Here is a 14,130-nt window from a genome sequence, read left to right on the forward strand (position 1 = left end):
GCAGGGGCAGTCAACTCTCTACTTAGCGCAGCTGTATTGGGCACTTGAACTCGTACTCTCACATGTTTTTGGTATGGTTGCAGACTACAATAAGCAGGACGAAAAAGAACTCTATTATAAAAATGAAAAAGGACATGGGCAAAAATCTTAAGTTAATATATATACTAAGCTCCTGTAGTCAAAAAATATAAGGATAATTTCACTTATCAAATTGGCAAGGAAAAAAAGAATTCCCTGAATTTAATATAGTGCAATATGCACACTCAAACTCTTGGAAGAATTCTCACACCTTTCTGGAGGCCAATTGAATGATCATCACTATTATTTACTCTCTTAAGGGCTTTAATATATTCTTACCCATTGCTTCAATAATTCTACTTCAAGGAATGTATTCTACTAATCAAAGAAACTAATAAAAATTTCTTTATTTATAATATGAAAAAATGTAGAAACAAATGTCCAAAAATAGCAAAATGATTAAACAAAAATTATGTCATACCAATATGATGGTCATTTGCTAAAAACATATTGTAAAAATAGTTGAAAAATGTTTATAATACACTTTGTGAAAAAACATAGCCTAGAAGTCTGTATAGAATGTTTATTCCTATTTTCAAAATTATTTTCTTGACAATGTCTATTAAAAAGTTATTGTTATGTATATATATAATAAAACACATTTATTTTGTATCCATATATATTTATACTTTTTAACTCAGTAAATCAATTTCTGTTCATCTATCCTAAGAAGTTAAACTTAACAGATAAAGATACTTTATTACATAATAATTAATAATACTAAAAATATTAAGAAAATAAATAGTTATGCAAGCAATAATATGAGGTAACTATTAAAGGCAGACAATGAAATAATACAATAATGTAAGAAATGTTTATAATTTAAATAAAAGTTGGCTGAAAACATATTTAGACAATATATTTATATCAACAAATATGTGCATGCAGAGAAAATACAACAGACTTTGAACAGAAAAAAATGGTAATGTTAGAATGAAACAATCTATGTGGTTTTATTTCTTGAGTCAGTGAAAATTTTCTAATAAATATAATAAAATGCCTAAAAAGGATGTTCTTTAAAAAAATTGAGAAGGAGAAATTATAGGAAATTTAACTGAAACACAAGAGCTCAGCATAGAGCCACTAAAAAATATGAGAACACAGGAGGGAAGAAAAGGCCAAGTCTGGGATGTCTCTGTTTATGAGAGGAGCAATTGAATCTGAGGCCACATTGGTGAGAAGTATGCCAGGACAGAGGAGGACTCAAATGCCTCCCCAGCCTGGGATTCTGAGACAGTATGAAGTGTGACCTTGCAAACTGCTGCTTTATCAGGGAAGAAGGTTGGGGGTGGGCAGAGAGGGAGACATTGATGGATGCTAACACTTTTAGCACATTTCATTCAAAACAAGGTTGTAAATTTTAACTTTTGTCCAATAGTTACAGGATGTCAATCTCAGTTTTAAAATTGTAGGGCAAGAATGACTCTCTATTGTACATTCCATGTAGGAGATTAAAAAGAAGTCCCCAAAGATATCTGGGAGAATTTAAAAAAAAAAAAAAAAAAAAGGAAAGAGAGAGACAAGATCATGATAACCAAAATTTAAAATTTTTGAGAAATATTTTCATTGAATTTTCGCAATCAGCAGAGGTCTACTTCAGCTAGTAGGCATGATCCCATCATAATAAAGCAACATTAAAAGTTCTGTGCCAGAAAACAGAGCTAAACAAATTACAGTTCCACTGAGCTGGATCTGGACTTCCTGAACTGGCTACTTTACTCTAAGATCACAAAACACTGAGTTAGTCTAATCTTGAGATTTTTCAAACAGAGAACATGCGATCAAGCCAAGACGACAAAGAAGAAAACAAGACAGCCTCTGAAATGTGGTACATTAAAATTCTACCTGTGGGTGGAAACAAATATTCAATTGCGCAGGATCTACCTTTAACATGAGATTCTTAAAAACAGCCAGTTGCATTTGATCCACATGTGCTGAAGGAGGAGGAAGAAGATGACACACGGCCAAGTCAGCTGATTGCCTTCCACTCTCTGTGGAAGCACTGGATGTTTTTGATTTCCACACCAGCTTCCGTTGCTGTCCCCAGTACCAATTGCAGAGGGTATGAGAAATTCCTAGGATTGTCCAGACAGATGCCAATGAGGACAGTCACCATGCTGCTAGGATCAGGTGTCCCTGCTCTGGATGAGTCCAGCAAACCTTTGCAGAAGTCAACAACATTATAGAGGTCCCAGGCATCAGAGTCTGGCCTTATTATCCGAGGCTTCACCAACCTCTTGGACACAAAGGCCTGGCATAGAATGTACTGGTTCCCTCTCCTCAGCTCATTCTCTAAGAAGGTAACAGCTGCTGAGGCCCTGCTGTCTTTCTTCCTTAAGACATAGAGTATGTCGACCACAATCCTGGGTGTGATGAGGAAAAACCACTGGCAGCGAGTTGCTTGATGACTGGAAGATGATTACAGAGGGCCTTGGGGTCTGGGAAAAGGTAAGGGGCCCAAACTGACTGAGTTTGGGGGCTCCTGAGGGTCTTTTCCAGATGTATCACTTCATGCTGAAGCCAGCGCTGGACAATGTCTTTGGAAAATGTGACCCTTGGAAGCTGATGAGATGAGCTTTCTGGCCCTTCAGAGGCAGTATTCACAAAGATACCCGGGTTAGAGTCGAACCTCAGAAATCGTCCAGGGAGTCTGGTGACAAAGTGGCCAAAGCTTCTCAGGAAACAGGTGCCCACAACAGCTTCATCTCGGCTGTTGAGTGACAGGGGCTCCTGCTCTAAGCCCAGTCTCCCCTGGGACACCTGCAGGGGAGAGCGCTGGCATAGGGCAATGTCCTCAGGGAGTTGCAGGAACCTGGGGTTCTCTATGCTGGTGCAACTCTGCACAAGGTCCTGGAGGTGATGGGACAGGCCCAGGCCTGGTTCCTGAAGATCTTCCATGGACGGCAGCGAGTTGAGCAGTACACATATGTCTTCCCACAGGCTAAGTGGGTTCCACATGTGGTAACGAGGCTGTAGTTGGTGTGGAGCCAGCCCAAGATCACCTTGATGGTGGGCAGCAGCCCCTCTGCAGAGAGGATCTTCAATTTTCTTTGTATGGTCTGGAGATTGTTGCCAGCCTGGCCAATGGAGGCCTTCTGTCCCCGGTAGGTGCCAGCAGGAAGTTCTGTCTCAAGTAAGCTGCTCATATCACCCTTTGTACCAGACGTACCACTGGACACAGGGCTTGGCTCAGACTGTTGCATCAGAACATCATGAATGAAGACAGGAGCCAAGAGTAAGCTCTGTTTTCCTTGGAGCTTTAGACTCAGTGGTGTTGGCAAGTTGGCAGAAATAGTTGTTTTCAAGAGATCTAGGAGACAACCGGGAGATTCACAAGCCTTCCACTTATTCCTGGGATGGGCATCTTTGTATTTGGATGTGGTCCTGCTTTCCTGCCCTGCTTCTGGATTCAAGGCACTATTCCCTTGTTCATCAGTGGAATCTAAACATGAAGTATCACTACTTGTTTCTGGGTGGACCTGGGGACTTAAGGATGTATTTTCCCCTTCATCTCTCTCATCTGAGTCTTTGCAGGAATGAAAACTGATTTGCAAGTTGCAACTCTTGCTAGAAATACAAGACTGCCTGCAGCTGTCCTGGGGTTTGCTATGGAGGAGGCTGGGGCAGGGGGCTGGAATTTCTTGTTGTCCCTCCCCCGTCTCTTTCTCCTGGATTCCATCACTGGAGACAGTTGTGTCTGGAGTCAGCCTCCCTTTCTGGAGCTTGGCTTGGATTCGTGTACTCACATGTTGAATTAGATGGGAGGAAAGTGTCCACAAGAAGAAGACTGCCAGCCTGTGCCGTCTCGAGTCTATTTTTCTCAGGCTGTGCTCATTCATGAGACAAAGGACCACCATATGCAAGATGAGGATGTCTGGAAGAAATCAGCAGCCCCTGGGGGGTTGCCTTCTGTGGGAACCTGGCTCGAATCAGATGGGCATGGCCGATAGGAAAGGCAGAGACGAAAGTCTTCCAGAACCAGCTGGCACAGGGCTATCAATCTGGCTGCTTTGAATTTACGCTGTGGCTGCAGGAGGCTCTGTAGGTAGAGGAAGCTCACTACCAGCCTTTTGTTATCCCAGCACTGCTTCTGGCTTGGAGACAGTTTCTTTCCCTGGTACCTTTTCAAATGGCTGTACCTTTGCCCTGCATGATCATGGAGCTGTTTGAGGTTCCAGGCTGCCCCTTTAAAAAGCACGTCCGAGTGGAGACAGCGCTGGTAGAAGTAGGTGGCTGTAACATCATAGAACTTGCTCCCTGCAAGAGCTCCCAACTGGTTGAAGGGCATTCCCATGTGCGGGGCCACTGACAGGGCTTTGTAGTAACATCTCTCTGCCAAGTCCTCGGTGGCCAGTGCTAGGAACTCATTCTGATAGCGGAGCAAGTCTCCCAGGTAGAGCAGACAGCGATGGCAGGCCATTTGAGCCCAGGCAGTCTCTTCATGTGATGTGGGCCCTACTTTCTTGCAGCCAATCAAATGCACGGTGCTGTGAGGCCAATCTATATAGCTCTGTAATCTCAGCCCATAGTGACCCTGAAGGAACAGGAAAAGATGCTCATAGAATCTGAGGCCAGCCCTCAGATGCATCCCCAAGGGGCCCGCCCAATGTTCGGAGGTGTCCATGTGTTTCCTGTTGGTCGTCAGGAGCAGCATGGCAACATCAGAGTACATTTTCCTCCATAACAGCTCCTCTGCCTTCCTCCCATAAGCCACTGGATGCAGGAACATGAGCTGAATGCAGACTCTCTGAACTTTGCCCCTAAGGGCCAGGACGTGAGGCTTGAACACCTCTTTGTGGGCATTTCCTTTCCGAAGGAAGAGGTCGAGACGCTGAGCTGCCAAGCAGACCTCCAGGTAGAGGAGTTTGGCGTTCAGGGCTTCTGCCTGGCTTCTCTCCCCGAGACTGGACTCCTCTCCCATGCTGCTTACGTGTCCCTTCTGGGGAAGACAAAGTGACCTATCAGTGCTCACCCACAGAGAATGAAAATAATAAAACCAAGAGCAACAGCAGAATCTCAATCCCCAAGTGAGATTAAATGCCTCCCCTTCACGCTGGATGGCCTCTGTTGGCTTTGGGGGGAGTGAATTTGCTATGAATCTTTCTAGATTTTGATCCGCCTATTACAGCATATTTGTCATAGTTACTTATCATTCTTTCTCCCAAACCAGACCAAAAAGCTCCCTGAGAGCATGCTCTGAGCCAGTTCATCATCTTGTCCCCATGTTCAAGTGACTGTGCAATGAATGGATAGGGTTATTCCAACATCTCTTCCTTAAATATAGTTTTCATTTTACTATTAAAGGCACATGTCTAACAGTGAAGTAAAACTGTAAATAATTTCCATTAACTAGAATACAAAAGAAGGGAAAAAAATCAAACACAAAATTTAAACTTAATCAATGTTGGCCGGCACCGTGGCTCAACAGGCTAATCCTCCGCCTTGCGGCGCCTGCACACCGGGTTCTAGTCCCGGTCGGGGCACCGATCCTGTCCCTCTTCCAGGCCAGCTCTCTGCTATGGCCAGGGAGTGCAGTGGAGGATGACCCAGGTGCTTGGGCCCTGCACCCCATGGGAGACCAGGAGAACACCTGGCTCCTGCCTTCGGAACAGTGCGGTGCGCCGGCCGCAGCGCGCTACCGCGGCGGCCATTGGAGCGTGAACCAACGGCAAAATGAAAACCTTTCTCCCTGTCTCTCTCTCACTGTCCACTCTGCCTGTCAAAAATAAAAAAAAAATAAATTAAAAAAAATAACTTAATCAATGTTGTATGTTCTTTAGGATATTCAACCCAGATCCTACTTAAGTGTGTTATATAGTATAAATATAGTAAATATATATATATATATTGATATATTAAATATATATTAAAATAATATTTTATGCAAAAGGTTATGAAATTCCTTACCTCTGAGTAGAATTTGCTTTTAGACTCTCAGGATAAAGGAAGAATAGAAATGCACACCTTATAATATAAATAGACAGAATTTATACAAAAGGAAATACAAAGGCTAACCATAAAATAGAAAATAATTTATTTTCCTTATAAAAGGGAAATTAAACTAAAGCAAACCTGAGATAACAATTTAACCACAAAGTTGCCAAAAATATTTAAGTTTTGATATAGAATGCTCCAGGTGCTGGTGAAACTTTTATGAACTTGCACAGCTACCAACATTAAAAGTTATAACATCTTTTCTTTCATTTGCAAATACAGTCATGTTCATGTTCTTTTACCCAGCAACACTATTCACAGGAAATACACTTCACATAAGCCAAACTTACATGATAACAGATCCATTCCAACTCTAATAAATGAAGGGATGGATGAAGAATGAATAGAAATGAAAATTAACTTAAATATTCTAAAATGAATGAAATGAAATAGTCTTAAACATGTATATGTGTATATACTATAGGAAAATCATTAACCCTTTAAATATAATTATGTGGACTTATACAAAGCATAATTAGAAACAATGGAATATGAAAATATACATATATATTGGAGTATTACATCTTTCAAAACGAAAATATGTGAAAATTTTAAAAAATTAGTGTGATAATGGTTGTTTTTCAGCAAAAAAAAGATTCTTGATACTGTTGTTAACAATTATTAAATGCAACTCATTAGTTATCATAATTTATAAATCTTTGAATAACTGACATAAGAAGAAAATAGAAATGAAGGTATACTATAAAGATTTGTTCAGTGATTATAATAAAAATATATGACTCATTGCATATATACAGTATGTATAAATATAATATACAGTATGCATAAAATATAATAAAAATATACAGGGTTCATTGAATATATACAGTATGCATACAGTATCAACAGAGCTGGAATAGCAAAGAGAGTAGCTGTGATTTGTTTCTCTGATGTGAACAGCTGAAAAGAAAGAGATGGGGCAGAGTAAGAAAGGGATTGAGACAGGAAAGCAAGGAAGCAGCCAGAGGATAGACGTTGAACCAGCAGTGCCAAAGCTTTCAAGGTCGCCAGAGCAGCACAGAGGCCTTTCCTGCTCAGGTAAATAAATGATTAGCCTGGCATTTTTCAAATCTGAGAAGCTGCCTGAAGAGAGAGATAAAAACCAAATCAAAAATATATGGAGAAGAAAGTCCTACATTCACATAAAAGCTACACACACACACACACATACACAATTTTCCTAAAATAAAGTATAAGTGCCCTATCAAAAACAGGAATTAGAGACTAGAATTTATTAGCTAGAAGAAGAAAAACATAAGCCTCAAAACCTCTTAAAGTATTTTGAGAGAGACGGGTTCTGTTTGAAGGCCAGTTTGGAACTGGGCCTGACTGAATTCGTTTTTACTTGCCTCTTCTCCCTCCCCTTGACTGCTAACCATACCTATTAACTTGAGGAGACAACGCTCTTCTGCAACCTTTCTTGGGCATCTGTGGAAAACCTATTTGGAAAGACCTGTGCTTGAACAGAGTTCACAATGGGCACAGAAACCTCCTCCATTCCAACTCTCAAATTTGCCAACTTTGAAACAAAGACAGGATCTGAGATGTTTGAAGAATTTTGTATTCCTCCTAATCCTGAGCTGGATGAAGTGTGATGGAATACACTGAAGATACACCAAATTTATCGTCCCGACTGTAAGAGAAAGAAACTCAATCCCAAGAAGATATTTTTCAAGTTTGAAGGGATTGCCTAAATAGTTGCCTCTAAGAACCATAAGGAAGTCTTATATAGAGTCATTTACAAATGGGGCTTGTGCTGTGGCATAGAGAGTAAAGCCACTGCCTGCAGTGCTGGCATCCCATACAGGCACGAGTTCCAGCCCTGGTTGCTCCATTTCCAATCCAGCTCCCTGCTAATGTGCCTGGGAAAACAGCAAAAGATGGCCCAAGTCCTTGGGCCTCTGCATGCACATAGGAGACCCAGAAGAAGCTCCAGGCTCCTGACTTCGAATCAGCCCAGTTCCAGCCATTGTGTCCATCTGGAGAGTGAACCAGCGGATGGAAGACCTCTCTCTGTGTCTCTTTCTCTGTCTCTCTTCCTCTGCCTCTGCCTCTCTGAAGCTCTGCCTTTCAAATAAATAAATAAATTTTTTTAAAAAAATAAAATAATATAAATTTACTCATACATATTACAAAATGAATAAATGTTTCTAAATTTAATCTTACCTCTTACAGATCATTTGAGAAATTTTACCCTCCATTCAACACATCCAGATAATGTAGAAAGCTGACCAGCTTGAATCTATTTTCTCAGTTTAAAAAGTCAAACGAGGACTTACTGGTTTTCTACTAAGTTCTGTGAACAAGAAGAAGCCATGAGTTTTGGTCAGTGTACCCAAACATCTTAACAGTCTCCATGACGGAAGCATCACACATCTATACATCTAGGTATGAATCATTAACATTAAAATATAATGACTGCCTCATAGTTTAATATTTCCAAACCAAACAGTTTCTGAGAATTGTTCATTCCATTTGAGTCAACATAAAAGTAACCTGGCTTCCTATCCCACTTCACCCCAGCACTAATGATTAGGCCCATTTTATCACCAACTTTCAGGACCTCTTTCCTCCTTTGAGAACACAAGGATCAATTTCCCAATAGACTCATCAGCATGTGGCAGACTCAGCACAGCTGTCCCTAACGAAGCCATGGGCCAATCACAAACAATCCTCAGAAGCTAGATGGTCCCTACACTAAGGCTCCTAGAAGCCCTGGATCTCGTTGATAAAAGGAATACAGTTAAATCTCTTTACTGAGATGCATCCAAAGGAGACACTCCTGATCAGATTTCTAGCTTCCTGGTCTTGAATCCCACATGCTGGGCCCCCAAATTCTCTGAACCCATCACTTTATCTAAGCACCTGAATTGATTCATTGTAGGCATCAGCTGGGTGCACCATGGCCATGAAGGCTGGCTCAGACGGCTTTCTCAGGCAGGTAACACAGGACCAGATGTAACTCAATACGGAGACAGTTGGAGACTCAAAAAGCAGAAGCTGCAAAAAAAAAAAAATAGGAAAAGAACAGAACAAGAAAATCAAAACTACTCAACTATATACACAAAAAATATTTTTGCATCCCCTTGAGAAATCTGACCAACTATTTCCTAACCTGAGTGGATGAGAAAATACAAGGATTCCTGCAATGGGCACTGATGACTATGGATGAAGCCCTAAAGAATTAGCATTGCCCATTTATCCAAAAGGGTCATGCCTTCTACCAATGCTGGATCCGCCTTGGGAATGTGAGACTTCATACTCACCTCGGAAAGACTAATTCGTTTCCACCCCCAGGGTGCCTTCAGGCTCAGGTGTACTTTGCACCTGCTTTTCTTGCTCTGATCACTGAACTGTAGCAAACAATGTTTCCAAAGATACTCTTCTATGTCTTGCATTCAGGGGAGAGATTCCAAGGCCAGAAATAGAGATTCCACATATTCCTAGGGAGCTGGATATCAATGTAGTTAGAAATCATCTGGACATCTTAAAATGCAGAGTTTTATTCCAGGAGTCTTGGGTGAAACCGGTGATTTTTACAGTTCTGATTTTCAGACAATGCCAGTGCTTCTGTCTTCTGAGCACATTCTACATGGCAAGGCTCTAGATATTTTAAATAACAAAGTAGCTGCTCACAGGACATCAATATTTGCCTTAGAGTCAGTAAACAGTATTTCTAATTCCTCTCCAATTCATGGAATTAACTCTGCCCATGAAAACCCCTGCTCTAAATTTCATTTCAAACTGAGTCTAAGAACTAGAGGCAACTTTCACTATACTAAGAGCCTATTGTGGTAAGGTCAACACAACTAAAATGAAGCTAAAATATGTAATCAAAACACCTGCTCTCACTCCTCCTAGTGTCTCTGGCAATGGGATTAATATGGATATGACATAGCCCCAAGCAGTACTGGGGGCTATTCCTGGATAAAATGCACATCTATAACCCAAAGAGCAGATGTGAATAAGGTGATGAAAAGATGGCTCCTTTTTTACATGTCAACTAAAATTAAAATCAAACTTAGAGGAAAGATGACTCCCTTCATAAAGACAGCACCATAACTGTTTCCTGTCTTCATCCATCTCAATTGAGCCATAAAGTCTTGTTCTAAAAAGCCTGGTGCAATCATAGTAATCAGAAATCCTTGAAACCTAAGTTGTGTGTTGAGAGGGGGGACAGAGAAGTATCTGTCTGAGCAGAGGCTGGATGTGAGAACTACTTCTTTCTCCTTTTTCATCTCTCTGCATAGCCTGGAATCATCAATACTATTTCCTAAAGAAAGATGGAGATCCTCAGCTATGATGAAATTCTAAGTTTGGTTTAGGCCTTTGGGCTGCTTTGGTGGATTTTTTGGTTTGCTTGTTTTTTTGTTTTTATTTAAAAAAACTCCATTCCAGATAGTGAGCTGTTGAGACCCTTATTTAACTTCAAAATATCATGCATATCTTGTAAGAGTTAATCCTGGGACTGAAGTTGTGGCTCAACGGGTTAAGCCGCTTCCTGTGATGCTGGCATCCCATAGTGGAGTCCCAGTTCAAGTCCCAGCTGCTCCACTTCCCTGTTAATGCATCTGGGAAGGCAGTGGAAGATGGCCCAAGTACTTGCCACCCAAGTGGGAGATCTGGATGGAGTTCTAATCTCCTAGGTTTTGATGGGCGCAGTCCTGGCAGTTGTGATCATTTGGAGTGTGATCCAGTGAATGAAATATGTCTCTAGCTCATTCACTCTTGCTCTCTCTGTATGTCTCTTCCTCTCTGACACTCTGCCTTTCAAATAAGTAAAAATAAATATATTTTGGAAAGTTAATTCACTGACAGATAATGTGGATAAAATTAAAAATATTTTGGGATGTCACAAATTTCTAATATTGACCTAAGGAAAAAATTTTAAATCTGAACAGACTTACAAGAAGTAAATATAGGGGAAAATGGAGGATTAGGGAGCAGCACACTTTGCTGGGCTAGGGAAAAATAGCAAAGAAACATGGGAGGTGTACACTCGAAGGAGATTAGAAGAGAAAACCACTTGGGAAGCCACAGAGGAGGAGAGGAACCAGCTTGAACTGGCGTAGTGATTGCTAATGTACACCCAGAGAGCTCAGAAAACCAGAGCCAAGAACAGCCAGAGCCAGCAGCACTTTTAAGATGGGGCAAAGGGGTCGGGGAGGGTGGCAGGACAGACAGCAGCAATCCATGGGTATAGAACTAGTGAGAGCATAGCACAGGTTTGGTTGAGAACCTGGGAGCTGGTGGATGCTGGAGGTTGCCTGAGGTCCAAGTGGGAGTGGAGGGAGGTGGCCAATTCAAACCATCTCTCCAAAACAAAACTCACAACCTGGCAGAGAGGGTGGACGCCATTTGAAATCAGGACTACCACTAGGGAAGCCTGAAGGTGTGCACATAACAACTCACTGAGGTCAGGCATCTGAACACAGCCCTGGCAGCAATGGTGGGCAGGCATGAAGCCAGTGACTGTAGCATGTGATCCAGAGGGAACAGCCATAGCCTCCACTCTCTCAGAGATCAACCAGGAAGGGGCTGGGCAACTACCAGAAACAGAGCAGCAGTCGTGCCATCAGCATCTGGGGAACCTTAAATTCTGAGACCTCAGGGTCTATGGGGCTACACGAAAAACTGCAAGGCAAAGCTGGGAATCGTTACCATGGAAACTTGCCCCACCCTAGAGCATTGACAAGAGCACACAGGCCACACCCACCACACATCTCCTGGTATTCATTGAAAGGGCAGACATTCCAGAAAGCCACAGAAGCATAGCCCCAAAAAATAAGTCAACAGAAGAAAAAATTAAAAATCAACTCCAAAAATGCCAAAAAATAAGAACTGAAATTCAAATAACAAGAATATGGATGTTACCATGAACCCCTAGAACAACGTTTCAATACTAGAATGCAAAGATGAAGAGATCAAGGAAACACCAGAAATGGAATTTAGAAAATAAATCATAGGATTATTTTAAAAAATCAAAAGGAAATCCACGAGCTAAAGAAAACCATACAAGACATGACTGAAAATTTTTCCCAGGAAATCAAGAATATAAACAGAAATCAAAATAAAATTTTAGAAATGAAGAATTAAATGGATCAAAGAAAAATTGTGGTGGAAAGTCTTACAGCAGATGAAGCAAAAAAAAATATTCAAACTAGAAGACAAATCTTGGGAAATCTTACAATCAGACAAAATAAAGAAGAAAATAGGCCGGTGTTGCAGCTCACTTGGCTAATCCTCCACCTGCTGTGCCAGCACCCTGGGATTCTAGTCTTGGTTGGGGCACCAGATTCTGTCCCGGTTGCTCCTCTTCCAGGCCAGCTCTCTGCTGTGGCCAGGGAGTGCAGTGGAGGATGGCCCAAGTGCTTGGGCCCTACACCCGCATGGGAAACCAGGAGGAAGCACCTGGCTCCTGGCTTCGGATCTGCGCAGCACGCCAGCCATAGCAGCAATTTGGGGGTTGAACCAACAGAAGGAAGACCTTTCTCTCTCTCTCTCTCTCTCACTGTCTAACTCTGCCTGTCAAAAAAAAAAAAAAAAAGAAGAAGAAGAAGAAGAAAATAGAAAACTTAAAAATAGTGTGGGAGACCTATGGGATACTATCAAATGACCAAACATACAGGTTCAGTAGTACCTGAGGGAGTGGAAAGAGAGAAGGGAATAGAAAGCCTATTTAATGAAATAATTACAGAAAACTTCTCAAATTTGGAGAAAGAATAGAGGAAGCACATAGAACGCCTAACAGACATGACCAGAAAAGATCTTAACCATTACATACTGTAGCCAAACTCTCCACAATAAAACGTAAAGAAAAGGTTATATAATGCGCATGAGAAAAATGTCACACTACTTTCAGAGGGTCGTCAATTAGACTCACAGCTGATTTCTCATCGGAAACCCTACAGGCTAGCAGGGAATGGTGAGATATAATCCAAGTCTTAAAAGAAAAAACTGTCAACCCAGAATACTGTACCCTGCAAAACCTACATTTATGAATGAAGGTGAAATAAAGACCTTCCATAACAAATAGAAATTTAAAGAATTTGTTGACACTCATCCAGTCCTACAGAAGATGCTTAAGGATTGCTACATACAGAAACACAGAAAGATAGTCACAATTATGAAAGAATGAGAAGGCAGGAAAACCACAAGTAGAAGTACAAAAGAAATCCAAAGTAAACAATAGGAATAATTCTTAAAAAAAATGACAGGGCCAAGTGGTTACTTATCAATAGTCACCTTGAATATAAATGGCCTCAATTCTCCATTTAAATGATACAGATTGGCTGAATGCATTGGAAAACAAGACCCATCTATTTGCTGCTCCAAGAAATATATCTCAGGGCCAGCTCTGTGGCATAGCAGGTAAAGCCACCGCCTGCAGTACCAGCATCCATATGGTCACCAGTTCAAGACCTGGCTGCTCCTCTTCCACTCCAGCTCTCTGCTATGTCCTGGGAAAGCAGTAGAAGATGGCCCAAGTCCTTGGGCCCCTGAACCACGTGGGAGAACCAGAGGAAGCTCCTGGCTCCTGGCTTTGGATCTGCAGAGCTCTAGCTGTTGCAGCCAACTGGGGAGTGAAACAGCAGATGGAGGACCGCTCTCTCTCTCTGCCTCTCCCCTCTCTGTGTAACTGTGACTTTCAAATAAATAAATAAATCTTTTAAAAAATAGTCCATGCTAACAGACACCAAAAAAGAGCTTGTGTTGCCATCCTAATATTGGACAAAATAGACTTTAATATAACAACTGTTAAAAGAGATGAAGAGAAACACTACATAATAATTAAGGGGTCAATCCAACAAGAAGATGTGACTATAATAAACGTGTATGCACCCAATTACAAGGTGCCTGGCTACTTAAAAAAAAATGTTAATGGACCTAAAGTGAGGCATAGACTCCAATACAATAGTAACGGGACTTCAATAGACAGATCAACCAGACAGAAAATTAGCAAGGAAACAACACAACTAATTGACATTATAGACCAAATGGAGCTAATGGATATCTACAGAACCTTTCACCCCACAGTGACAGAATACACATTCTTTT

At 41.3% G+C, this 14,130-nt stretch overlaps 1 protein-coding gene across 1 annotated transcript; it reads right to left on the reverse strand.

Annotated features, from left to right (window-relative positions):
• Positions 1 to 2,047: 2,047 nt before the first annotated feature.
• LOC133758666 (nonsense-mediated mRNA decay factor SMG5-like) lies at positions 2,048 to 4,999 on the reverse strand. The gene is given in 4 exon segments (XM_062189858.1): positions 2,048 to 2,463; positions 2,466 to 3,041; positions 3,044 to 3,985; positions 3,988 to 4,999. Coding segments are annotated over 4 exon segments (2,946 nt in total).
• Between the last annotated feature and the right edge of the window lie 9,131 nt (positions 5,000 to 14,130).

Source organism: Lepus europaeus, chromosome 4 (assembly GCF_033115175.1).
Source record: "Lepus europaeus isolate LE1 chromosome 4, mLepTim1.pri, whole genome shotgun sequence".
Lineage (NCBI taxonomy): Eukaryota > Metazoa > Chordata > Mammalia > Lagomorpha > Leporidae > Lepus > Lepus europaeus.